A 24,344-nucleotide genomic window follows, 5' to 3' on the forward strand; every position below is an offset into this window, starting at 1 on the left:
CACTTCTGGGGCTTCAAACAGAGCTTCAAAGCGCTGCTTCTCTCTGCCTTTACGGGCATGTCTTTGAGGCGGGTGGATGACGGGGAGGAAGGCTCGCCTGAAGGCTTGTGTTCCCCAAAGTGTGAAAGGCTGCTTTCTAAAAACTCGGCACCTTCCCCTCCCCCCACTTTTGCCCCGCTTGAGCGTTGAGCCGTGCCGGGGTGCGCACGGCTCCTGCTGGCGACTTCCTGTTGCCCGTAGGAATTCCCCTCGCGCGGGGCCCCGCTCCGGCCGGGCGCTTATGTAAGGATTTGTGTTTTATTGGAGTCCTCTCGCTCGCTCTTGCTGCCACTAGTTGAACAGGGGCCGGGTGAATGGGAGCAGGGCGGCGAGGAGCACGCGAGCAGCCTCCCCCCGTCCGCTCAGCCGACCTGCTCTCCTGCTCGCCTTTAAACCTCTCCTCCTGCGGTCGCTGCCTTCCCTCCGCATCGGCGTTGGTCCCCCCGCCCCGGGCCGGCAGGACAGCGCCTCTCCGAGGATCGGATCCCCCCTACGCCGGGCCAGGTAGTTTGAGTCTGCAAGCAGGGCAGGGACGTAGGGACAGTTTCTATTTAGGCTGAACACGAGGCGTATCTAACTAGTTACGTAAGAGCGACCCTACTCCGTCGCGGCTGGGCTCAGGGAAGATACATGCTCGCTGAATGCAGTCACACCAGCTCGGTCGAATCAAGCCCCAGGAACTAGATACCAAAGTTATTTTCAGGAACCTTAAATGCAGATTTCCCAGCCTGCAGCCTGGACTGTTTTATCAGGAGACACAGCCCGCTTGCGAGCTCAACAGCCTCCGAGAGCGGATTTAGTGCTCCCTGGGCTCCGGGCAGAGACACCAAGTTGCTGGGAGTGCCTGGAAACTTTTGTCCTGAAGACCCTGGGACGAGACTAGCCAAAGGGCTGCGAGTGGGTGGCCGCGTTGAACAAGCATTTGGGCAGAGTTGCCAGGAGAGACCTTTCCTTACCCGTGCACTGACTGAGCAGCATGTTACTTTTGGATGAGTCTCAGAAGTTTCCAGGTAGGACTCGGGTTTTTTTCCTGTTTCTCCTCTTGCCTCCCTGCTACAGACTGTTCATTCGCACGCCCTCCTCAACAGCTTGCGCAGTACGTTAGGGTACCAGAGTTGTCTGTGAGGCTGAATTTTTAATTTACTACTTACTGGGCAGGGATGCATTTTCAGCGTCTTGCACTGCTCATCAATTTGATGGAGGAAATTTGGGGAGGAAACTCTCTTCCTTTGTGCATTGGATTCTGAGGACATTCGCGATGTGACGTTCTCTGTCTGGCATTCTTGCTTCTGCTGCTGTCGTATTGCAATATTGCAAAAGTTGCTTTTAGCAAGAGAGGAGGCAGTAGTTAACAGCAGTGTCACTTTATATCCAGTATCCTCTCCCCTACCTCCTCTCCACTTTTGGTATATGCTTTCCCCAACATCCTACTTGGTAGAGTTTGAAGAGCTTGTCTTGTCAGTGAAGTATCTGGTGATTTGCTGACTGCATGGCAATCACTTTGGGCATCAGTCAGAGCCATCGGTGCTTATTCCAGAGCCTCTAATTTGTGCCTAATAGACTAAGACCTGCTTGGCTCTCTCTCTCTCTCTCTCTCTTTTTTTTTTTTTTTTTTTTGTCCCTGTGAAATGGAAGATGCTGGTGAAACCCTAACATATAGCCCAGTTTACATTTTTGGGATGGCTGCTTCTTAGGTTGGTTGTTGGTGGGCAGACCTCATGTTTTTTTTTTTTTTTTTTTTTTTTTTTTTTTGGGGGGGGGGGGGACTTTTTACTCTGTTCAGATTTGAAGTTCTTCATCTGTTTGTAATTCAGCTGGTGATGGGGACAGGCACTTGGGGAAGCTGAACTTCTTGCACCTTGCTCAGGTGGCAAATCCACCCAGAGTTTGTGCAGGGAAAATAAGAGGCTGTTCCAAAATGATCCCCAGGAGTTCCAGCTCAGCGTTATAGGAGTCCAGTATAGTGTGGCTTTTAGGTGGAATTTTTACAGAAATAAGTTTTCCCATGTTTGGTGTCCATTATTGACAGAGGTAGATTTTAGCAAAAATCCATCGTTTCTTGCTTTCTTAGGCCTCTGGCTGTGGTGGCAGGATGAGGAAACTAATTCTGAGAGGGTGTGAGCTGAGAGGAGAAGGGAAATAAGATACAAAATGAGTTTGGATAAATGAGGAACTGGGGTGATACAAGTGGCTTATGTAACTCAATCTAGGATAATAGATATAAAAAGAGAAGATGAGAGGGGGAAGATGCTTTTGGCTGTGAGACTGTAGGTTATATGGAGGGAGAACATAGGATTAGGGGCTTCCCAGTAATTTTGGATGAAAAGATTTTGGGGGAGTTATTTGTGCAAACGTGAAAGCAAATAGATCCTTACAGCACTGATCAAGATGTAATGTCTGGGGCAAGTTTCTTGCAGTCTGCTCTACAAAGCGAGGAAATAGTTTGAGGAGGCATTTGTAGCTTATCCAAACCAGGTTGCTCCCCGACTGATGGGTCCGGGAGGGTCTCCCCTCCTGCTTCACCGGAGCCGCGTTGTCTCCAGAGAGGATGATACCTGCCCAAGGTCGCCCAGTGAGTCTCAGGTAGCACTGGGGCATCATGTTCCTGCCTGCCTTTGGGCCTCGACCACTGGTCAGTGTTTCTTTTCTCTGATTTAAGTGACTTTTTCTCATCTGACGTTCCTGAACAGTTCTTTGGGGGGTATTCAAACTAACAAGCCCTCATGTATACAGCAAGATACTGCCTGTGCTATTGAATTATTTTATGTATGCTTCTGGAAGTTAGAGAACATTTCAGTTATTTTTATGTTAGCACCCACCAGCTAGTAAATAAAGATTTGTTGCAGTACGCTCCCTGTTCCAAGTCTGAGCAGAGACAGTTGCCCTGTAAGAACAGTGTCCCATATTTAAAGTGCCCCGTATTTAAAAGATAAATCCCTTCCCTACGTATGCATACTCTTCCTTTTTGATCACAGAGGTAGTTTTAGCAGCCCTTTGAAGGAATTGGTGCTTCTTACTGTTTTTCCAGGCTGTACAGAGCTTAGATTTTGTGTGTGTGTGTGATGTTAGGTCTTTGGGATGAGGGGTGTTCTCGTGACGTTGCGGCTTCAACTTGTGCAAGTCCGATTGCCATGAACAACTCTGCAACCCTTTGGCAAAACCAAAACCCTCTTGCAGCGCACAAAACAGCACCGCTATTTCGAAAAGACAGACTAGAAGCAGATTGTTCTTTGAGTGGTGATGTTTCAGGCTGGTCTTATTAGCTTTCTCCAGTGCTCCCGGTCACTTTTCTGGCTGCACTCGGTGGGAGAAGTGCCAGTGGAATGCGGTGGCACACAGGCTCAAACTCAGCAATTTGCATTTCTCTCCCAAGCGATGCCTTCCTCATTAAACAAAGTCCTTAAAAATTCCTCTGAAGTTACTTTAGGGACTGAGGCAGAACGTGGCAACACAGTTGAAGTCCTGTGCTTTTGTGAAAAGGTTGACAAATAACGTTTTGTTTTTCAAGCAGGAAATTATATTTAAAGCCAGCCTGTTGATCTGAGTGTAGGACAGGGAGCCAGTGACCTGGGAGTTACTCAGTACTGATGCCTGCCCAATTTCTTTGCCTTAGTTTCCTCCTTTGCAAGACAGACGTGAGGATGGGCCCGTTTCACAGATGGCTGTGCGGGTTGTGTCATGCTTCTGAACTCCTTTGACACGGAAGAAGTGTGCAAGTGCCAAGCGTTACCGTTTTGGTATCTCTCCATTCTTACCCGATTGCCATCCTGACCAGCACCACAGGAGCACTGGGATACTGGAGGATGCTTTATGCTAGGATTGTTTCTCATGCAGCTCTTTGAAATTACGAGCAAGCATCAAGTGTCTTCTCCCCCTCTCTCTTTTAGCAAGTCCTGAATGAAGCTGAGCTAAGGGCTCAGGGCAAAGATTAAAGTTCGGCTTGTGCTAGTTGTTTGTTTGCCATTTTGGTGGCCTTGGAAGTGTGTGGCAGCAATAATCTCCTCTTTATTATTTCTCATTGCTCTGAGGGTATCTTAGTGTAAAGCTAATGCCACAAGTCCCAGCTACCTAGTGTAAACTAATGCTTATGTAATCATTGCATAATGCAAAATGCTTGTTCCACGACTCGTCCTCTTTTCTTAGTCCCTGAAAATTATGTTGAGAAGAATAATGGTAACAGCCAGCTGGATTCCCTGTGCTGGGAACATGTCAAGCCCCTGGATGTGTCAAATATGCCCTCCCAACTTCAGAAATCATCTTTGTTACCTAAATCAATATTTAACCACCTTAATAAAAGGACCAGATCTGGGAGGAAGACGTTTTGAACTGCTATGAAAATAAGTAAGGTCTTAGGGTAAAATCAGGGTTACTTGTGGTTTGGATACCTATGGGTTTTTTTTAAGCTGGCAGGCAAAAATATATCCTGGGTTACTAGTTAACTGGGATAACCAGGAAGGGGAAGTTTCGGTTCCCTCCTACATGCAGTTGCTGAAGTAGCAGCTTGCTGAAAACTTCCCAGCGCAAGAGCCTGAAACGCGTCCCGACTTCAGTGCATTAGTTTTGTGCGACTCGGTTGCTCTCGCGTACCCTCAGCTCCCAGAACCAGCGTAAGCCACCCCCGGTTCCCTCGCCACCTTACGGGGTGCGTTTCCCGGGGCCGGCCCGAGGCGGGACGTTCTCTGAAGGGCACGCGGCCCGGGGGCTCGCGCGAGCCCGCCCGCCTCGCCGGGAGTTGGCTGGAGCAGCTACCTGCTCTCCTCCTCTGGCTCGGGGTGTTGATCTTTGCAAGCGTGCTCCATACAAAAGGTTATATAAGTGCTCTTTGGTGTTTATGTAACTCGGGTCTCCTCAGTGTATGCAGCGTTGAGGCCTGGCCAGAACGAGAGCTCTTGGGTATTTGGGGCCTGGTTCTGCTTGCATAATCGCGCCGTTCGAAGATATATTGTCTGTCACCAAAGTTGGCTGTTTGATGTTCCAGTTTGCCTCTCAGCGCTCTCGGCTGCTTGCTCTCCCTTTGGTTTGGGGGTTGCGTCTTTCTAGCTGCTGTCCTTCGGCTCTGTTTCCTTTTGCTTGGGAAGGACTCCTTCAGGCCGGGAAAAGGAGGTTTATTCTGCGGCGTGTCTCCGCAGTAACCGATATGCCCCGAGACCTCTGATGAGAAAAGAAGGGCACTGCTGCCTTTTAATTTCTCTTGTACAACTTTCCGCTGCTTGGCATTTACTTCCCTGCCCAAGGAGGTGTCGGAGACGGGTCTGACTTGGGCGTTTTTCCCTCGCCTGGCTTTCACCTTGCATTTTGGCCTGCAGAGCCCAGGCTGCTATTTGCTTCAGAGCTCGTTTTGCATCTTATCCCTCCGTCCTGCGGTCCCGGGCTGGTGTTCAAAGCAGCCTCCCTCACGGCTGCAGGTTTCGTGGAGGTGTCTCGAACCTGCAGTGACTGATCGCTTTACGAATAGCTGGATAAATGAAGAACCTGTTACTAGAACTTCAAGCCGGGCTGTTTGTTGTACCAACATGACAGTCTCTGTGTCTGCTTACAGTGACAAGTCTGAAAGTCAGACCTGATGCGGCTGACTCCTAGATGAACCGCCAAGGGGGATGAAGATCTTGCAGCTGATGCACGCGCTGTTTGACAGGCCGAGGGAGGCTGCGCTCGGGCGGAGGAAAGATCTCACGCTTGGGCGGATGCAGCCCATGAAACTCATTTCGGAGGGTTCTGCCCCACTGCATCCAGCTTGGCTCCCCGGGTGGGGCGGGGCGGGGGGCTCCCGAAGCCTCGTCTCCAGCGGGGCCTGTGGCGGCCCCCCAGGGACGGGGTCCTGGCTGCGCTTGGCCTGTGGCCCGCGTCAGACCTCCCGTGCCGGCCAGGCTCGGGTGGCCTTCCGGGGATCGCCCCCAGGCGAGCCAGCTCGGGGGCCCGAGTTACCCTTCACGTGTCCCCTGGCTGGGGAAGAGAGGGAACAGGAGACGGGGGCAACCTAGGGACGCTCAGAAACGTCCCGCCGCCGCCAGAGCGTCCGCGGTGGTGGTGGTGGGGGGGGAAGAGGCAGGCAGGGAAAACAGAAAGGCGGCGAGATCACCAGCGGGGCCGAAAGAGGCTGATCCGAGCTAGGTCTGCTGCTGCTCTGCCTTTTTTTTTTTTTTTTTTTCTCCTCCCCCCTCCTCCGGAGCGCGCCGGGAGCCGGGGGGGCGTGCGGGCCGGCCGCGCTGGGGGGGGTAGGTGTGCCGCGTTATATAACCCTTACATAATTAGGGCTTTGTCGAGCAGGGCTGGCCGGGAGGGGCGTAGCGCCGCCGGGTCGCTCGCAAGACCGACCGCGGTGGTTTCGAAAGGGAGAACGAAGCCTTGGCGCCGACGGGCCGGCGCGATGGCAGCCGCCCCGGCGTAGCCGGAGCCCCTCCTGCGTTCCTCGCGCCGGGCAGCGCGACCGGGCTTCTGGGCAGAGGGTAGCCGGTGGCGGCGCGCGTTCAGCCCAGGCGGGAGGCTCCGCGGCTTGCTTCGGGTGGTCTAGCAGGTGGAGCCTAAAAGAAAGCAGCCTCATCTTCCCGCGTGCCTTGCCCTATGCTCTCCTCGAGGACTTTCACGGGGAAGTTTTCTGCCTCTTGCCTCTGTGCGCACACCTCTGCTGCCTTTTTTTGGGGTATCTACGCAGCAGCTGCGCCGGTTGCGCGCATGGAAAGAATAGGCTGGAAGCGTTTCGTTCAGCTGGGCGCAGGAGGAAGCGGCTGTTTCCCATTGCGCTGGGGAAACATCGTGTAACCCCAGCGAGCGTCTTCCAGCTTGTCTTCCTGTGCTTCCAGCTTCCTGTGCAGATGCGCCGCACCGGCCCTCGGCGCCGTTGTAGTTCAGTGTGTCAGTGGCTGCTGCGAGGGTTGCAGCTGGAGCTGTGCAATTAGTTTGTCTTGTGCCGTCCCTCCGTGCTCCTCCCCTTCTTGCTTTGACAGCTCAGTACCAGCTGTAGTAGAACTAGCTAGTAGTAGCTAGCCTCTGACAGGCTTCCGCCCACAAACTGCGTGGAAGTTCCAGAAAATCTGAACTAATATTTAACTGCTCCTTGCTCTGATCCACTTTGTGCAGGATGAGAGAGAGAGAGCAAGAGCTCAATCCTCTCTGCTCTGCCTACAACTGTGTTCCTCACCATACGTGCACATCCCTGACCTTAGGGTAGGAAATAATTCTCCAAGATTTAGCAAATAGTGCTATTTGGTATCCTGAGTTTCCATAATGAAATTTCCATAGTGAAATGATTTTAAAAATAAACAAGGGTCTGTTTTTTCAGTGATATGCCTTCCCTGAAGTCATTGGAGTTACGCTGGCAGAGAACTTGGCCTCCCAGGAGGACAGGGAATCCTGTAGCTCGCTGTTTCAGCTAGCAAGTAACTCATGAAGGCAAGGAAATAATCATCTTGTAGGGTGGTGGTGTCCACTGAGGGGACTTTTGCATCTTCTTGTGAAGCAACTTCAGGTAGGGGAAGCTCAAGTCTCATCCTGAACAGCAGTTCCTATGCTCCTAGGCATTTCTGACTGTTGCTAGACCCATGGATCTTTACTTGGCCGTATTGAGACTTGACATGGAGCATGGAGATTGGATGCAACTTTAACACTGTTTCTCGTCCCTCCTCAGCATCAGGAGAAGCCTGTTAGCCAAAGAAATCTCACACCTTAGAAATGTACCTGGTTTCTCATGACGCTTCACTGTGACCTGAATTCCCTTGCAGAGAAGGTTGTATGTAATGAGAGCAATTCACTGCTGAATTGAAAATGCTAGAGAATATTCTTCAGGCTGCACCCTTGCTGTTTTATGGGATGTTTTACAGTATTCTGCAAGAAGGAAGTAGTGAGCTGAGTTTTGTAAGTTTAGCTGCTGGAAACGTCTCTCTGGGACAGGAATCTTTTGCAGTTTTATGCATTATGGGTTGCACCCATGTGTGGTGTTCAGGGGCAGCTCTGCCAGTCATACCAACTAGGGAACATCTGAAGCAGAATTATACAGAACAGTCACGACTCTTCTCCTTGCGGAGACACCTAAACCGTAATAAATAAGAGCTGGTCGCGAAGCCAAACACTTCCTCCTGGTTGTGTGTACAGCTGGGGGCGGTGGCTGCTGCTGCTTAGTGAGCAAGGAAAATTGGCAACACTTGATGTGCATTATGGACCAGAGCACGGTTCAAATCAGAGCTAGAATGTGTTCAAATCAGAGCTATTGGTTTTTGATAGTGCAGGCGTATTTTAAACTTTTCAAGTGCATGAGAAAGGGTAGTCATACCTCTCTCAGCAGTAAAGGTGGCTTGCAGGACAAAGTGCCTGGGCACATGCAGGTGTCCATAACTGTGAAGACCAGAGGGAACTGCCTGCCAGGTTGCAACTGGCCCTTGGATCTGTCAGCCAAAAAGCTGTAATTTATCTGAATAAGCAGCTGCTTGGCAAGGTAGCTATCTGCATGCACTACCTCTCAGGCACCCTCTTTAGAGATCTGGTGCCTGTTCTGGTGAGCACAGTGCAAAACACAGAGCAGAAATGGCTGTGAACCTGGCAGCTGTGTTCCAGCTGATCCTCAACACGTATGGTCTAAGCATGTGGTGGGTTTACCTTGCCAGGTTACACATTTGTGTCGAATGTGGTTCATCCTTGATGGTAATCATGACTAATGGTTATTAGCTGCCTCCTGCTGAGTAGACCTGCGCCCTGTTGTTTAGATGGCCTTGCTCTTTTGTCCAGCTGTGTATATCACAGAATCATAGAATGGTTTGAGACTAGAGGGGAGACCTCCAGGAGATCATCTAGTCCAACCCCTTTCTCAAGCGGGGTCACCTACAGCACATTGCACAGGATCGCGTCCGGGTGGGTTTTGAATATCTCCAGAGCAGGAGGCTCCACACCTTCTCCAAGTAACCTGTTCCAGTGCTCTGTCACTCTCACAGTAGAGAAGTTTTTCCTTATATTCAGGCAGAACTTTCTGTGTTTCAGTTTGTGCCTGTTGCTTCTCGTCCTGTTGCTGGGCACCACTGAAAAGAGTCTGGCTCCATCCTCTTGACACCCTCCCTTCAGATATTTGTAGACATTGATAAGATGCCTTCTCAGTCTTCTCTTCTCCAAGCTAAACAGGCCTTCAGGTGTATCAGCCACTCCTCTCATAGGCTGATCTCCTCTCTCAGGCCGATCTGCCCATGTTATCCCATAGGTTGGTGGCATTGCTTTTCTCATTGAGACAGTGTAGTTAACTGTCCAGATTTTCCTAGAATGCACTAACAGCTTAAGCTCTCAACATGTAAACGTGACTGGCAAACTTTTGTGTTGTGTGAAAGTTACTGGTATGGCCACATCAGCATAGCATGCTGAGATCTTGTTACAAAACCATATTTGCATTTCTGTTGTAGATAGAGGCTTGGAAGAATTGGGGCAGGAATTATTCCACTTATTACCTAATGGGACCTGTTCAACTCGGTTGTTCCCACACTCCCTCCCTCCAAAGAGCAAACCTGTTCCTTGTACAAAATAGGTTTTCGTGTGTGTAGTTATTGTTTCTTAATGTGGTTTGGTCACAGTATGGGTCCCGGTTATGCAGCTTGGAACGCACCACGCTGCAATGCAGCATATGGCTACAGTGGGGAGTCCCACGCTCCATGTGTAGTAGAAGTTAAGACTGTGTACACAATCAGGAGTTAATGCAAGACACCGCCACCGCAATTCCTGCCAGTAACTGCCAGCTTATGTCACAGGAGGTGGTGGTAGCTGTTGCATGTTTAAATGCAAGTAGCTTGTAGTGAGTTTACCATTATGGTAGTTAAGCTTTCTGAAAACCAGCTTTAGTTATTGTGGTGGCAAGGATGGGTCCTCAGGAAGCTAGCTGTCTATCCTCTGAATCCCACTGCAGCTGAATCAGCGTGATATTTGGTAAAGTTGCTAGTGTAGATGAGATCTTAGTATCTAGATGCATATGTGTCAGGAATGTGGGCTGATGCACAGATTGTATTCCTCACCTCAGAACTTGTATTGACAGGACAAACACGAGCCTGAACAAACATGGCTGTGGCAAGTGAGGGTCTGTACTCGGTACAAGGCCAGATTTATCATCAGATTTTCAGTTTCCTGCTCCTGCTCAGAGGAAAGTTAGCTTTTAGAAAACAGTCTGATCCAGCAGGGTGTACATTTCAACAGAGTTTGTATTACACATGATTAAGAGCAAATGCAGAAAGAAGAAAAGGTAAATTGCAGAGGTGGAATGAATATGCATAACAAATGTGAAAACATATATAGGAGACACATCACGGCCTTACCTTTGGGCTGCCTGGTCTTTGGATTTTGTTAGCATCGCCTTCCTCCTGAAGGCACCCTTTCCTGGTATGGTGTGAGTGAAGGGGTTGCTGCTGAAGGAGGCAACCTCAGTAATTGCTGAAAGAAGAGCTTCCGTCTTCCAGACAAACGTGACTTTGTGCTCTCTTAATGCCTTGTCAAGGTCCAGTGGGCCTAGGATGAGATGGCAGCAGTGTAACCATGGCAGTGTTTGTTTCCAGGATAGTCACTGGTTTAATGACTCATCCTGGAGAATGTGGTCACATGTGCTGCTTCCCTTTGCCCTATTTCATCCAATCTTTTGATCTAGTTATATAACCATGAATCGAGAAGGGTGACGGGGAAGGAAACAATCCTAAAGAATTGCAGGTAATGGGACCAAAATGTATCTTTAGCTCAAATAGCAGAGCTGCTGTCTGGGAAGCCTCAGAGACTAGTTTTATTCATAACACTGTTTGCTGTCTGCAAATAAATATGATGCTTGGTGTCTGAGCTTGTTAGTTTAAGGAGATATGCGAGGAGGAAAGGACTCTGAGGCCTTGGCCATGGTAGATGAACCAATGTGATTGTAGCAGTGAACCTCCTTTGCTTTTATGTTCACCTGCAACATAACTCCTATCTGCATTGATCACGGGCTCTATTTGATCACATCGGTTGCTGATACCTATTTTTCTAGTATGTCGAGAACTTACTGATACTCACAGAAACATTTGAGTTGCTCTACCAGTTGTGGCTCATGGTGAGGTGAGTCCAGAAGTCTTAAATGAATTTTGACATAGGCTTTGAGCAAATGCTGGGACAGGTCTACTGAGAGGTCTGAAGAAGCAGCTTTGCAAGGTCAGTGATTTTGGCCAAGGTGAACCTAGCTGCTGGCATCCCGTTTTCAGGAGGTGGTATTGGTGGTAAGGTTAATTAAACAGGCATATTAATATGGCAGCTTTAGAGGTATCTGCACATACAGTGTGCTGTACTGAGGCATCCTTCATTTAAGCTGTCAGCTTTTTGAGAGAGCATGCCTCTCCAGATCCCATGGTGTCACAGTGTGATGCTTGTTGGTTTAGCTTTACTTCATTTGCAGCAGTTTTCTGCACTGATATTTTCTTTCCCTCTTTTCTTCAAAGTTCTGTCTAAGTGTCATTTCAGTTCAGTCATTAGCTCATACACAGTCTGTGTGCAAGAGAGCTGATCACAAGATGAGGCTCAGGGTATCTCTGTGCCTGACACAAGGGGACAAGATGCTTCAAAGAAGCTATTACAAGGCTTGTCTGAACCAGTTTACTTACAGGGAAGCTTTTGAACTGAAACATTTCCTTACTGTGATTTGCAAGCATTAGCTTGGTCAGTGTCAGCCTGTTGAAGAGCAAAATGCCCTGTACAACAACGTGTCATTTTTCATAGTGCTTTATAACTGAAATCATCCATTAATACAAGTCTGAAAATAGGAGAATGCAGAGAGAAGGGAATGGCTGTGGTTTATAATGCAGAAAGACTATGGCTGCTTACTTTTTGATTTTTAAGAAGCTTGCCAGGAGTTAGCATTTAAATCATGAGAGTGGAGTCTGGTGATAAAACCACTGGACTGCCTGTTTGGCCATGACCCAGTGTTTGAACCAGATAACCTTGTGCGTGGTACGTTCTGTTACCTTGGAAGATGGTTATACACGTCGCATAAATGGAAATTTCTATCCCACTTGAATGCTGAGAAGCAAAGAAAAAGAGGTTTTGAGTTGCTTCTTTTTCCTTGCTTTAATCAAAGCTCATCAGGCCCTTCTAGGAAAACGGGCCTTTGTAGCCAGCAAATGGTCTGCATGGATTTAAATCACTTTGCCTGGTTTTCTTTCAGGACAGTTTTGGACTATGTTTAGTGGTGTAGTCTTGGCTATCCTGGAAACGGACCCTTCACCATAGAACTCCTTAAGACCCGTTGGGTGGTGCTGTTGGAGAGGACCCCAGTATCGATCCTCAGAGAAATGTATTTGCAAATGAGCAGGAAGAGGGGTTGAGGGTTCCCATTCGGCTTGAATCGTGATGAATGCTTGCGTAAAAGCCGACTGACGGCCTGGCACAGTTGTTTTTATGTCATTATCTCCTTGTCTTTTCAGACCAACCCCAGGAAGCAGTGTTCAGCAGTGACCATGTTGAACACTCGGAGGATGGAGAATGGCAGCGCTCTACTTCAACTACCTCATCTCAGAGTGAGCGGGCAGAGCGACTCTTGCAGAACCAGCACAAGAGCCTGGCCTCTGAGGACACCAAAAAGAAGAGGGCTCAGAAACCTTCTCACATGCGGAGGAACATAAGGTAAGCAGCAGCAAGATGGAAAGAGCTAGGTCCTATACAGCCTTTTGGGGTAAAAATGGAGTCTGTAGACTTTGTTTTTGAGCCACATTTTGCCACTGTTGGCAAACCAGATGGCTTTCCTTTCCAAAACCTAGGATTTCACCAGTGGGAGTAGTATGTTCTCAGTCTGGAGTGCTGCATGTGGGTGCAAACTTGTTCGGTATTTCAGAAGATTACAATGTACAGTTATAGAATGTGTAGCAAAAATTGTATATTACTGCTGGTTTTAAAGTCCCATAATTGAAAAACAGCAGCACTGTTACTTGCTAGAAGTTATCCAGTTTCAGGGATATGTATTTGTATACATACATACATGCATATTATATAGATGTATATATACGTATGCATACGTGTGTGTATGTGTGTGTCTTGCGCTAATGAGGATCCTATTGCACACAGCCTAAAATATAGTCGTTTCATCTACTATCTTGGGTAGTTGTTGCAGAATTGCTCAGGCTGTGATAGGTGACTGAAAGTGTGGGAAATCAATTGCACCTTAATTCTACAAAGTAATAATTGTGCAGTTCTGTAGGTCCCCATGTATATTCTGTGACAAGGTGTGAGGCTGCAGTAATTCACTACGAGATTTAATTTGAGAGGATCTAAATGGCTTGGAAGAGTCATAATGGAACATGGACTTCTGTGGCAGCAAGCAGCCCTTTTACCGTGCATTTAAATTGTTTGGTTTGTACTGCAGCTTGTAGGACTGACATTCCTGAAGCTGAAGGAATGACTATTGAGTAGGCCTTAGAGACTGAGACTTCCTTGGGATGTAGATGTCCTTACATGCAGGGTTGGGTGGACCGAGAGGCCAGTTTGGGGGAGCTGGATTTTAGCACTACTTGTGTTACACCTCTCCTGTGGCAAGAGCCTTCATTTCCAGGGCTGCAAATCTGAAACTGAGAGTGAAACTGAAAGGGGTGAAAAGAAACTTTGGAAAGTAATGAAAGTTACCTGGAAAAGTAAAAGTAATGTGCTTGAGAGCAGCATTTGAGGTGATTGTTTTAAAGCTGTGAGAAATCCTGGTTCCTGAAGATTGGGGCAGAGGAAAATCCAAGTGATGACTTTTGGGGTCAGAATTGATGCCTTTTCTCCTCACACAGCTTCCTTGCATCACTTTGTGCTTTTCTGTTTATAAACTCCATAGCAATAAATAACATCCTTTCAGATAGGACTCCTCTGTGATGACCTACTTTACTTACCCAGTCACCTTTTTCACTCATGCAGTATTTTGCTTATGTCAAACTTCTGTCTTTTTCTTGAGTACTAGTAGCAGTACATGTAGTTGAGAAACATAGTCTTGACATAGTTGTAGAATTTGTCTGTAGCTTTTGGCTATGATGTTCCTGGTCTGTGTAGCTGGTACTGCAAGCTGTACCTGGAGCTTGTCAGTCTTCTTTCAGACCAGTGATCCAGCCATCCCAGTTGTTTGGAAGAGATCATTTGAGTATAACTAAACTATTTCTCTGTTTGCTTGTATGTTCAGAAAGCTGTTGCGTGAGGACCAACTGGAAGCTGTGACAAAAGCAGCCCAGCAGGAAGAGTTGGAGAGAAGGAAAAGGCTAGAGCAGCAGCGCAAGGATTATCCAGCCACTATTCCTACTGTACCCATAGAGTTTCTTCCTGGTAAGCACTGGGAGATGCCACTTAAAGTAAGACTTTTAAAGCTAGGAGCTGAGTGGAGAAGAAGGTAGTTCTCCATGTTGCCCTTGCACTCTGAAGTGTGCGTCCTTAGGTTTGAAACGTAAGTGTCAGATGCAGCTCGGTAGTGTAGCAAATTCCATGTCAGAGCCAGGTCTGAATCAAAATGCAGCAGCTGTGTGGTGGAAGATATCAGATGACTTTTGAAGATATTTTGATAAGATAATTTTGTGTAAGCGGAATGCTGGAACAGGTCTCTCTTGCCTTTCCATAGCCAGGGTAGAAACTTAAACAAACTGACTTAACAGAAATGCTGTGTCCGTCAGCCAGATCATATTTGTATTTTGGATGGTCTGGTAGTGCACGAGTCTGGTACTGGTGATGCTGGAACAACAGATGGAGTGTACAAATTTCATGATGTAGCTGTTTCCTTTTTTTCGTGTTTAAATGAGTGAAAAAGTAGCAAGCAGTGTACATGGTTATGCATCACCCTCCCTTCCTATGAAGGGGGTGCTCCCAGATCCTGGCAGTTAGCCTTATCTCAGGGAATAGTTCCATAATATGTCATCTTGTATTGTCTTTTAATCTGCATCGTTTCAATGATTCATTTGGTAGCACAGCCTCACGGACTGGTGTGGGGGCAGAGAAGTGCAGTATGGAGTTGTGTCAGGGGGCAAGGTGTTCTTAAGTTAGCTCTACCTCTTGAGAAAATGAGTATTTTGCTTTAAGTGCTAGTGTTTTAAAAGTGTTTTGCATATGAAAAATAGAGTAAAAGCTATTTAAAACACTTTAACTGTTGAGAAGTAGGTTGCAACCACAGAAGAATGTGATTGCTTGCTGAGTCACTGCAGCTGTGCTTATTTGGCCCTGTTGAGCTAGCCTCTCTTCCCCACATGGCAATGCTTAAACATAAAAAAAAAAATGGTCTTGATCAGCAAAAGTTGTTTATGATATGTGGCATATAATTATTACAGTGTCCCTGCTAACAAAGGGCAGTTATCATCCCTTCTGCAATTGGTGCTTTCTCTACTGGATGGAAAACAGAAGTGGAATGAAGAAAAAGGAAACCTTTTTACTTCTAAGCCAGCAACAACACAACAACAAAAAAAATGGGCTTTAGCATGTCCATGGTGAATGTGCCCCAGCCAGGGTATACAGTACAGAGGGTGCCGTGAGCAATGGGCTATTGTTTAGGCATATTGAGAAAGAAGGAGATTGTGACCCAGGAAGCTGAGTCATAGCAGTATTTTAGACAGTGAGAGTCTGTTATGGAAAATTCCAGGGCTAAGTTATTGGAGCAAAAGTGGAAGGAAATACTGTCTGGGTTTCTGAACAGTTTTGTCTCCTTCCCCATTACTATGAATTACTTATTGTCATGTTTGTAGAGGACATCGTTTTCAGAACAGCAGAGGCTACCCAGCTCCCCCCTCAGGTCCTGGCCGAGGAAGTGATCTGCCTAGATAGTACCAGCAGTGGCAGCGAAGATGATGCTAAAGGGAAAAATAGCATTAAAGATGGTAAGTGACCAGTTGCCTAGCCCTGCTCTTCTCACAACGTGCTGTTTGTTCAACCCCGAGAGACATTTTTTTTCTCCCGATTTTATCTAGTCACACACACCATTAGTGAATAACTTCTGATTTGTTAGGCTTAGTGGTTTCCAAGTATATGGCTAGTTCTGGCCGTGAACTCCTAAACTGACATTTCTAACCTGGCCTGGCAGGCAGTCTTGCAAACTTGTGTTCATTTCTGTTTTTTAAATACACTTCATCTTGCTCAGTGCTCTGCTAAAGAACCTTTACATAAGATGTGGCATCATTTGCTGTGGGAGAAAAAAGAAAAAAAAGCATCTGAAATCTGCAATTGAAATTGTTTTTTGTGTCCCAGATATAGCTAACCTGGCTCCTTTATACCACTCCAAAAGAGTGCTTGTGCCTGGTTTCCTTGGTGGTCTTTAGAGCAGCGTATCGGCAGATAAAATGCATGACTCTATTTGGGAAGTAGGGGAGGACACATGGGAAAAAACATAAAACACTTGGAGAAACTGCCTCTTGTTCTGTTTGGATCAGCCCCAATTCATGTTCTCCGACTCATGCTTTTATACGCTGGCCTGAGCAGCCTGATGTGTGTGTCTGTGTTCTGCCTGCTTGTACAGAACAGGTCATCAGGGCAGTGTAACATGTAACAGGGAATTGCAAAATGTGGTAGCCTTATTTTCCTTTGATGCAAGTTTTTTCCATGTGTGATAGACCCTAAGGTCAGTCTGACCTTTGCTGTTGTTCTCTCCTGTTTTGGTTACTTTATAGAGGTGATCGAGTTGAGTTCAGGAGAGGACGATGCCCTCCAGATTGTAGACAGCAGCGATTCTGGCAATGAAGGGGAGGAGGATGGCAGTGAAGAGAGCAGTGGCTCTCATGTGAATGATGCCTTAAATCAGTCAGATGCTCTGGGGCAAGTCATTGTCAACATCAACCATCCACCAAATGAGGAGGACATTTTTCTGGCTCCCCAGCTTGCACATGCAGTAAAACCTCATCAGGTGGGCTATGTTAGGCTTGGAAATGCAAGGTGTTCAGCCAAGCTTGGTTTGTGATCTGAGCAGAACTTCTTTGGTGAACTCTATGGCCAATTTGGTTGTGGTGGCTCTTGTGGATAAAGTGTATCTTTGGCTATTGTTGTGATGTGATAGTCAGAGTCCTTAACTCTTATTTCAAGAGCCCATACCCACACTTGATCAAAAGGTGGAGAAATGAGAGTGTTTTCCTTGTTTCTGGCTCTATTTGTAACTGAATTCCTTCAACTCTCAAAGACAACATTTTTTTAGAAGGATTAGAGTTCATTGCGATGCCCAAGAAGTTTCTTAGTTGGGTGGCCTAGTGATGGATGGTGTGGTGATATCTGGGAAGGACAGACAGGAATGCTTTCCTTACATGTTCAGATGAGCATCTTAAAAAGCAAATTATATTAATAAACAGACTAACCAACCCCAACTCAAATTCTTTGGCTCCAAATGAATGTGAGATTTACTGGTATCATCTTCTCAGAAAGTTTTATGAGTATCTAAAAATAGTGTCCTTCTGAGTCCTGCCTAGCTTAAAATACTGCAGTGAACTTGAAATGTCCCCTTTATATTTTCAGGGTTTATAGAATCCTAATATGTTTGACACTCTGTAAATACATGCTCATTTTGTTGTTTTCTCCCACCTTTTTAACACCTGTTTTATTTTTCTCTCTTAGATTGGTGGAATCAGATTCCTGTATGACAACTTGGTGGAGTCCTTGGAGAGATTTAAAACCAGCAGCGGGTTTGGGTGTATTTTAGCACATAGCATGGGCCTGGGCAAGACCATACAGGTCATCTCTTTCTTGGATGTACTTTTTCGGCACACAGAGGCAAAGACTGTTCTTGCCATTGTACCTGTAAGTAGCCCATGTGAAGGGCTGACTGATCAGCTTCCTTGCAGCACTTCTTCCTTTTTGTAGAGAAGGTTGATTGGTGTCCTGTCTTCCAGCAAGCTCAGTCATACCCTGAACCCCTCCTCTCCTCACTTCATTCCTTTTGTCCCTGAGTTTGCATGCTGTGGTCTGCCCCTTCTGGGCACAGCTTAGTGGCATTCTCTGCTCTCATTTCTGCTTTTAAAATCCTGAGTGACTGAATTAACTGGGTTTTCAATCCCTCCATGGCTAACTTTTTCAGGTGAATACGCTCCAAAACTGGTTAGCAGAATTCAACATGTGGCTCCCAGCACCTGAAAACCTTCCTGCTGATTATAACTCCAAAGAAGTCCAGCCTCGCACCTTCAAAGTCCACATCCTGAATGATGAACACAAGTAGGTACCAGTAAAAATCCTTTTGCGCTCTTAGACTGCTTCTTGTGGAACTGTTACCAAAATCGCTTTTTCAGATTTTTAAGTTTTGGCTTATTCTGTGCCCTGGACTCCCAGATCCTTTTCACTCTGCATTTGTTGCATGTTCTCTCCTTTGGGGAGTATTTTGGTACCTGGGAGAGATTTATTGTCTCTTTTGCTCTCTATATATATCTTGTATTTTCTTCTCACACTGCTGACTTGCCTTTCTGTTCTTCCATATTTTCTGAGGGCAAGAACCCAGTGACCAGAGGAAGAGCTACTTCTGTAAAGACCAGCAGAAGTGCCATGGTTTGTTTTTTGGGGTACATTGCTAATCCCATCAGAGTCCTGGGGCTCCTGAGGCATATGCCTCTTGTACCATCCCTTGTATTTTGAATGTTTTCTTTTTCTTTAAAATTTTCACATACTTAGGGATTCCTCTACCCCAACACTGTGAGTCTCTGTGAATTGTGTTGCCCTTGAGGGATCCTGGGAAGTTATGACAAGCTTCCTTGTCTAGAAAAGAGAGATCGGTGATTGCATTTACATCCTGATGTGGAGTATATTCTTGGCTTGTGGATCTCTGCTTATTTCCTGGTCATCTGTCTTGCATAGATCAGGATAGTGTAGCGATCTTAGGAAACTCACAGTTCGTCAGCCATGGTCATACGCTTACGTGTTGAGGACCTCACCTTGTAGTGGAATGTACGCCAGATCTGCTGATGCTGCTCTGGCCGTGTTTACTGTTGGATGGGATCTGTTTGTGCTCTGGGAGAGCTGAGGGAGGACAATGTCTTTAGCAGAACCAATTCTGAGAAGGCTAGCAGGGAAAGAATAGCTAGCAGGGAAGGAATAATTGAGGGACACTTGCACTGGAAGAGACAGCAATGGGTAACTAGTAGAAGAGCACTGCTATATACATTAGCTCGTTCTGAAAATGTGTTTTGCAGAGGCTATCTTCTCAACAGCTCTCTTAAAAGGATGCTCTCAAGTTTGATAAGGTTTCAGAGGACAGGCTTCTGCAGCTCAGTTCCTGTAATGAGTTGCCGTTCTTAGCCCTGCTGCCCACAGCACTCTGAAAGGCTTTTTTCTTCTCCTCTTTACCAGATTGTCTCCTAAAAAGAGCTTCATTGTATTTCTCTGTCTGATATGATGCCAGAAAGAGCTTTAATTAATTGAACAGGTCCTTTTCTTCAGTTGGCTCCAATCCAGCGGCAGTGATTGCAACTGAAGCTGAAAAAAAAACAACTTACAGTTCTTCCCCCCGCCTTTTTTATCTTTTTCTTTTTGCAGGACAACAGCCGCACGTGCAAAGGTGGTGAATGACTGGGTGATAGAGGGTGGTGTGCTGCTGATGGGATATGAGATGTACCGTCTCCTCTCACTGAAGAAGTCCTTTGCCACTGGCAGGAAGAAGAAAACAAAGAAACAAGCTGGCCCAGTTATTATTGACTTGGATGAGGAAGATCGGCAGCAAGAGCTTCTGAAAGGTGGGAGTGCAGTCTTCAAGAGAATGTGCTTCTGTTGTCCAGCTCCAGCTCTACCAACCCTGGCAGCCCAGAGAAACAACTTGTAACTGCTTATTTCTATGAGCTAATAGAGTGAATAATAGTCACTCTTAGCTGCTGAGAATGGTTACTTTTTTGTACGCAGGCAGTGTTGTCAGGAAGCTGTTACCATAGTGGATGTATTTATGATCACCTGCTTCCTGCTTGCATTCTGGGTGCTGTCAGGTCTCTTCAGTATGTTTACCTGGAAACTGAAGTCCTCAGTATCAGAACAAGTCTAAAATAACTTGCTAGCTTTCAGCATCCCTGATGTGACCAGGCCTTGCTCAGCAAATTTGACTCTTAGGAGACAGAAGGCTGTTTAGTTTCAGTTCAGTCTTTTTTATTTCTTGCAATGGCTGCAAGTAAGAGCAGTAAGTAAGACAAGCAAGTAAGACAGTATGTTGAAGTTGGGGATTTGTCTATGTGAGGTTTACTAATAGCATCTGATGCAAGATGCCCAACTTGCTCCAACATAGGCCGTGAGCAGGAATCTGGTCATTACAACATTGTGTTCAATGGGAGCTTGTATCTAATCACATCCGGTTCCTTGAATCAGCCTTGGTCTCTGCCACGAATAGGTATTGCTTTTTGCCTTTAGAACTACATTCTTTTTCCTTTTCTGAAGTTGATGACCATGTAAAGGCAGAACTTTGTCTCAAACTAATGCTTCTTGTTCCTTGTCCTCAGGGATTGAAAAGGCTTTGTCTCGCCCTGGCCCAGATGTGGTCATTTGTGATGAGGGGCACCGGATAAAGAACTGCCATGCCAGCACTTCGCAGGCCCTGAAGAACATCCGCTCCCGCCGCCGAGTGGTGCTGACTGGCTACCCACTCCAGAACAACCTTATTGAGTATTGGTGCATGGTAGACTTTGTCCGACCTGACTTTCTAGGCTCGCGGCAGGAATTCAGCAACATGTTTGAGCGCCCCATCCTGAATGGGCAGTGTATTGACAGCACCCCTCAAGACGTCCGTCTCATGAGGTATCGCAGTCATGTGCTGCATAGCCTACTGGAGGGCTTTGTGCAACGGTGAGTCCACAGTGAGTTTTTGCTAGTCTGATTGGTGCAAACAGCCCCTTTATCTCAGATTAGCCTGGTTGGTTGCTGAGTTTATGCAGTACAGCTAATCATGCTGCCTTCTTGGGCTTGAGTTCTGTACAGGTACCTTATTCTTCTTTGTGGAAGGATCTTAAGCATATAGAGAAAACCACAGAAGAGATTCTTGGGTTAGCAGCTCCATATTTGTCTCAGATCTGTCTTGTTTGGTCTGTCAGATGAAGAGTGTTCTTTATGGTTCTGTTTTGCCTTTGGACTAGAAATAAAGTTAATTTCCTTTGGTACTGTACATCCAGGTAATGAAGAACAGCACCTCTAACTGCACCAGAACTCGGATTTATTTTGATGTCTTAATAGCTAATTTGGATGTGCACTCTTTTGACAACTTCTACTCAAGGATTTGAAAGTATTTTACTAACTCTCACTTATGAAGAGTGACAGCCCCTTGGCCACCCTGTGGAGAGAAATCAGCTTTGTTTCTCAGAGAAGGATCCTGAGATGCTGGATGAGTGATTTTGGTCAGAGTGTCTTAGGTCTGTTTTTAGCTCTACCAGTGACTTAGTTCTTAATTCTGGTTTTCGACTGTCACGGAAAGCAAGTCTTTCACTACTCTTCTTAACACTGTGACCTGTAGTAGGAGATTGTAATTTTTGAGATCTCTCTAACTGTGCTTACTGTTATTGGTTTTTTGACTATGGTGGCTGTATCTCATGAATGCCACGCATTAAAGAAGCATGCAACTAGACGTCCTTCACCTTACAGCTAGGTGGGCAGGAAGTCTTACCTTGCAGGCAGCCACAGAGAGAGCAGGTTGAGAAATTCCCTTCCCTCTATTTATCTTGCTTTATTGCCTCCACAGGCGAGGCCACAATGTGTTAAAAGTTCAGCTCCCCTCTAAGGAAGAACATGTAATTTTGGTACGTTTATCAAAGATCCAGCGAGCCCTTTATACGGAGTTCATGAACCGGTTCCGCGATGCAGGCAACAGTGGCTGGCTGGGATTGAACCCACTCAAAGCTTTCTGCGTCTGTTGTAAGGTAGGCTTTGACAAGAGATGCAAAGGAATATGTGCAATATGTGAGAAAAAAGGCAGGAATGTTAATTAAAACAACAGAAAAAAAGTGTGGTTAGCCAGATGTTTGCTTACGTCTTAAGCAAAAGAGAACTCTCCACAAAGTTCCCTGCAATGGTCCAACCTGTTGTTGTCCCCATCAATTCAGAACTGGGGTGCAGGGGTGTTAAATGACTTGTTCGTATTCACACAAGAAACCTGCAGTGAAGCCATCATCTGAACCAGTAGATCTGAATATTGGGCTGATACCTTAGTCATTCACCTGCTACAATGCAAAGTAGCAGCTTCCTCTGCATTTGTGCGTGGAGATGCACGGTGACCTTCTGAGTTGTTTTCAAGGAATGAATTTGACAATTTTAGAATCATGAAGAGCCTTGGTTACTATGGTTCATACCTTATGTCATGGTAGAATCATGTTTTCTATTTTCAGTATCTTAATGCAGACCAGCTTTCTCTACAGTCCCCAAAAATTCATTGTGGAGATGGTGATTAGATGATTGAAATATTAATTCTTTCCTTCAAATAGCTGTGGAGGCTTTCAGTCCACACACCTTGTCAGGCAGCAGGCCAACACAGGCCTAACCGTTATTTTTCTTACTCTTTCAGATCTGGAACCACCCAGATGTGTTGTATGAAGCTCTTCAAAAGGAGAATCTGGCAAATGAGCAGGATTTGGATGTAGATGACCTTGGCACAGCAAGTACTAATTCCCGCTGCCAGCCTCAGGGAATTAAAGTCAAAACAGAAAGTAATGCTTTGGCATCACCAGTTGGAGAAGCTACCAATAGCAAGTTTCTGCAGAGCGTTGGCTTCAACCCTTTTCAGGAGAGAGCGAATCAGGTTGTTACTTATGAGTGGGTGAGTATCACTACTGGAAAACTCCTTGTTTGGAGAGTTACAGTAAACACAGGCTAGATACATACTCTCTCAAACACTGTACTTCTTGTCTGGGCAGTTTTCTAAAGAAGAGTAAAGGAAAAACTCTTTATGTTTAAGAGTTGGAGATTTCTCATCCGTTTTCTCTGCCACAGAGCTGTCTCTTGTTAGCATCTTCATCAGCATGTCTGCAAGGCTCTGAGTGGGTGTTTTGGGACTCTCGTGGGGCTGGAATGCAGGTGGCACTCTTGTAAATTGTTTTCATCTGGCCAAAAGGTCTGTGGGCTTTCTTATTCTAAAGAAGTGTTTGGCTGAAGTTTAGTATATATAAGATGGTGGCAAATCTAGTGTCCTGGAAGAACAATCTTGAGATAACAGAGAGAAGAGAGAGTCAGGAGAGGGATCAAAAGGATGCTCATTTAGCCCTACTACAAGAAGTTTGTCATTTGGAGCTTCTGGAATAGCAAGTAGCAGCAGTAGTTAAGCATAACATTGTCAGCTGGACCTGACTGGACGTATGTAACCTCTATGCAATGACTTATTTCTTTCACCTTGAGACAGGATTGTTGAACTAAACGGGGAATGAGCAACTCCACCTGTAATAGTCTCCCGTTTCTCGGTAGGCCAAAGACATCTTGTGTGATTACCAGACAGGAGTCTTGGAGAACTCACCCAAGATGGTGTTACTGTTCCACTTAGTGGAGGAGAGTGTGAAGCTTGGAGACAAGATCTTGGTTTTCAGGTAAGAGAAGTGTCAATCATTGGTCCTATTGGATCTGGAGAAATGGAAGCTCATACTAGGAGATTGTTACATAGAATGAATTGTGCAGCAGTTCCTCTTTTCTCCTTTGTGGAACTGGATCCTGGTTTTCTTCCATGGATTTTATACTTCCTTCCCCTATCAAGTTTAATAACAAGAGGTGTGCTGTAGCGGGCAGGGTTTGACAGCTTGTAATGCTAGCATGGTTAAAGAGGAGTTGTGATATTCCAGTTTTGCTGCTGGGACTTTCTCCTAAACAGAGATCTTGGTTTTACAGCCAGAGCTTGTCCACCTTATCTGTCATTGAAGAGTTTTTGGCAAAGAGACCAATGCCGAGTCCTCCAGGCTCAGATGGTGGAGTTCACAACTGGGTCCGAAACATCAACTATTACAGTGAGTACAGTCTGTCCTCCCTCTTTTGGTGCGATGCTGTTTGATCCTGTGTGATGGATTAATTCCTGGAAATGTACACTGTCTTCCTATAATTTTCCTGGATGTGCAGCTGCTCTTCTTTTAAAACATTCTTCTGATGAAGTCTTTCAGACTGATCTTACTTTAGTTGCTCAGGAAAATGGCGTTAGTTTGATTGCAACTAATTGATAATTTCTCAGTGGTCTTTCTGACATCTTAGATGATGATAGACATTTTTTGCCATCTCACTTGCTCACTGGTGCTTTTTAAAGCTGTAAAAGACATTTTTTGCTTCCTGCTTGGCCATTTTATAGATCTTGCTTCCCAAATTAGAATCACTGTGGAATAGTTTTACTAGTTGGGGGCTGTGAATTCCTTTCTCCAAGCTTCTGCAGCTTTAACGCTTGTTCTAGTTTGTGTTGTCACTTTGTGTGGCTGCTTTATGGGCCAGGACTGAGA

At 46.2% G+C, this 24,344-nt stretch overlaps 1 protein-coding gene across 3 annotated transcripts in view; it reads left to right on the forward strand.

The window, feature by feature from the left end:
• RAD54L2 (RAD54 like 2) overlaps nucleotides 1-24,344 on the forward strand; it is a 68,599-nt gene that overhangs the window by 32,611 nt on the left and 11,644 nt on the right. For 2 of the 3 annotated variants that reach the window (XM_062585469.1, XM_062585466.1), the window contains exons 3-14: nucleotides 12,435-12,633; nucleotides 14,159-14,298; nucleotides 15,699-15,830; nucleotides 16,617-16,849; nucleotides 17,548-17,730; nucleotides 18,008-18,141; nucleotides 19,453-19,649; nucleotides 20,397-20,739; nucleotides 21,626-21,803; nucleotides 22,445-22,696; nucleotides 23,338-23,456; nucleotides 23,752-23,867. In XM_062585469.1, the coding sequence (XP_062441453.1) occupies nucleotides 12,435-12,633; nucleotides 14,159-14,298; nucleotides 15,699-15,830; nucleotides 16,617-16,849; nucleotides 17,548-17,730; nucleotides 18,008-18,141; nucleotides 19,453-19,649; nucleotides 20,397-20,739; nucleotides 21,626-21,803; nucleotides 22,445-22,696; nucleotides 23,338-23,456; nucleotides 23,752-23,867 (2,226 nt within the window). Of the gene's footprint in view, nucleotides 1-307; nucleotides 1,050-12,434; nucleotides 12,634-14,158; nucleotides 14,299-15,698; nucleotides 15,831-16,616; nucleotides 16,850-17,547; nucleotides 17,731-18,007; nucleotides 18,142-19,452; nucleotides 19,650-20,396; nucleotides 20,740-21,625; nucleotides 21,804-22,444; nucleotides 22,697-23,337; nucleotides 23,457-23,751; nucleotides 23,868-24,344 lie in introns of those variants that run through there. The other variant, XM_062585468.1, reaches the window with a different exon arrangement.

The sequence above is a fragment of the Rhea pennata genome, chromosome 12 (assembly GCF_028389875.1).
Source record: "Rhea pennata isolate bPtePen1 chromosome 12, bPtePen1.pri, whole genome shotgun sequence".
NCBI classification, from domain to species: Eukaryota; Metazoa; Chordata; class Aves; order Rheiformes; family Rheidae; genus Rhea; species Rhea pennata.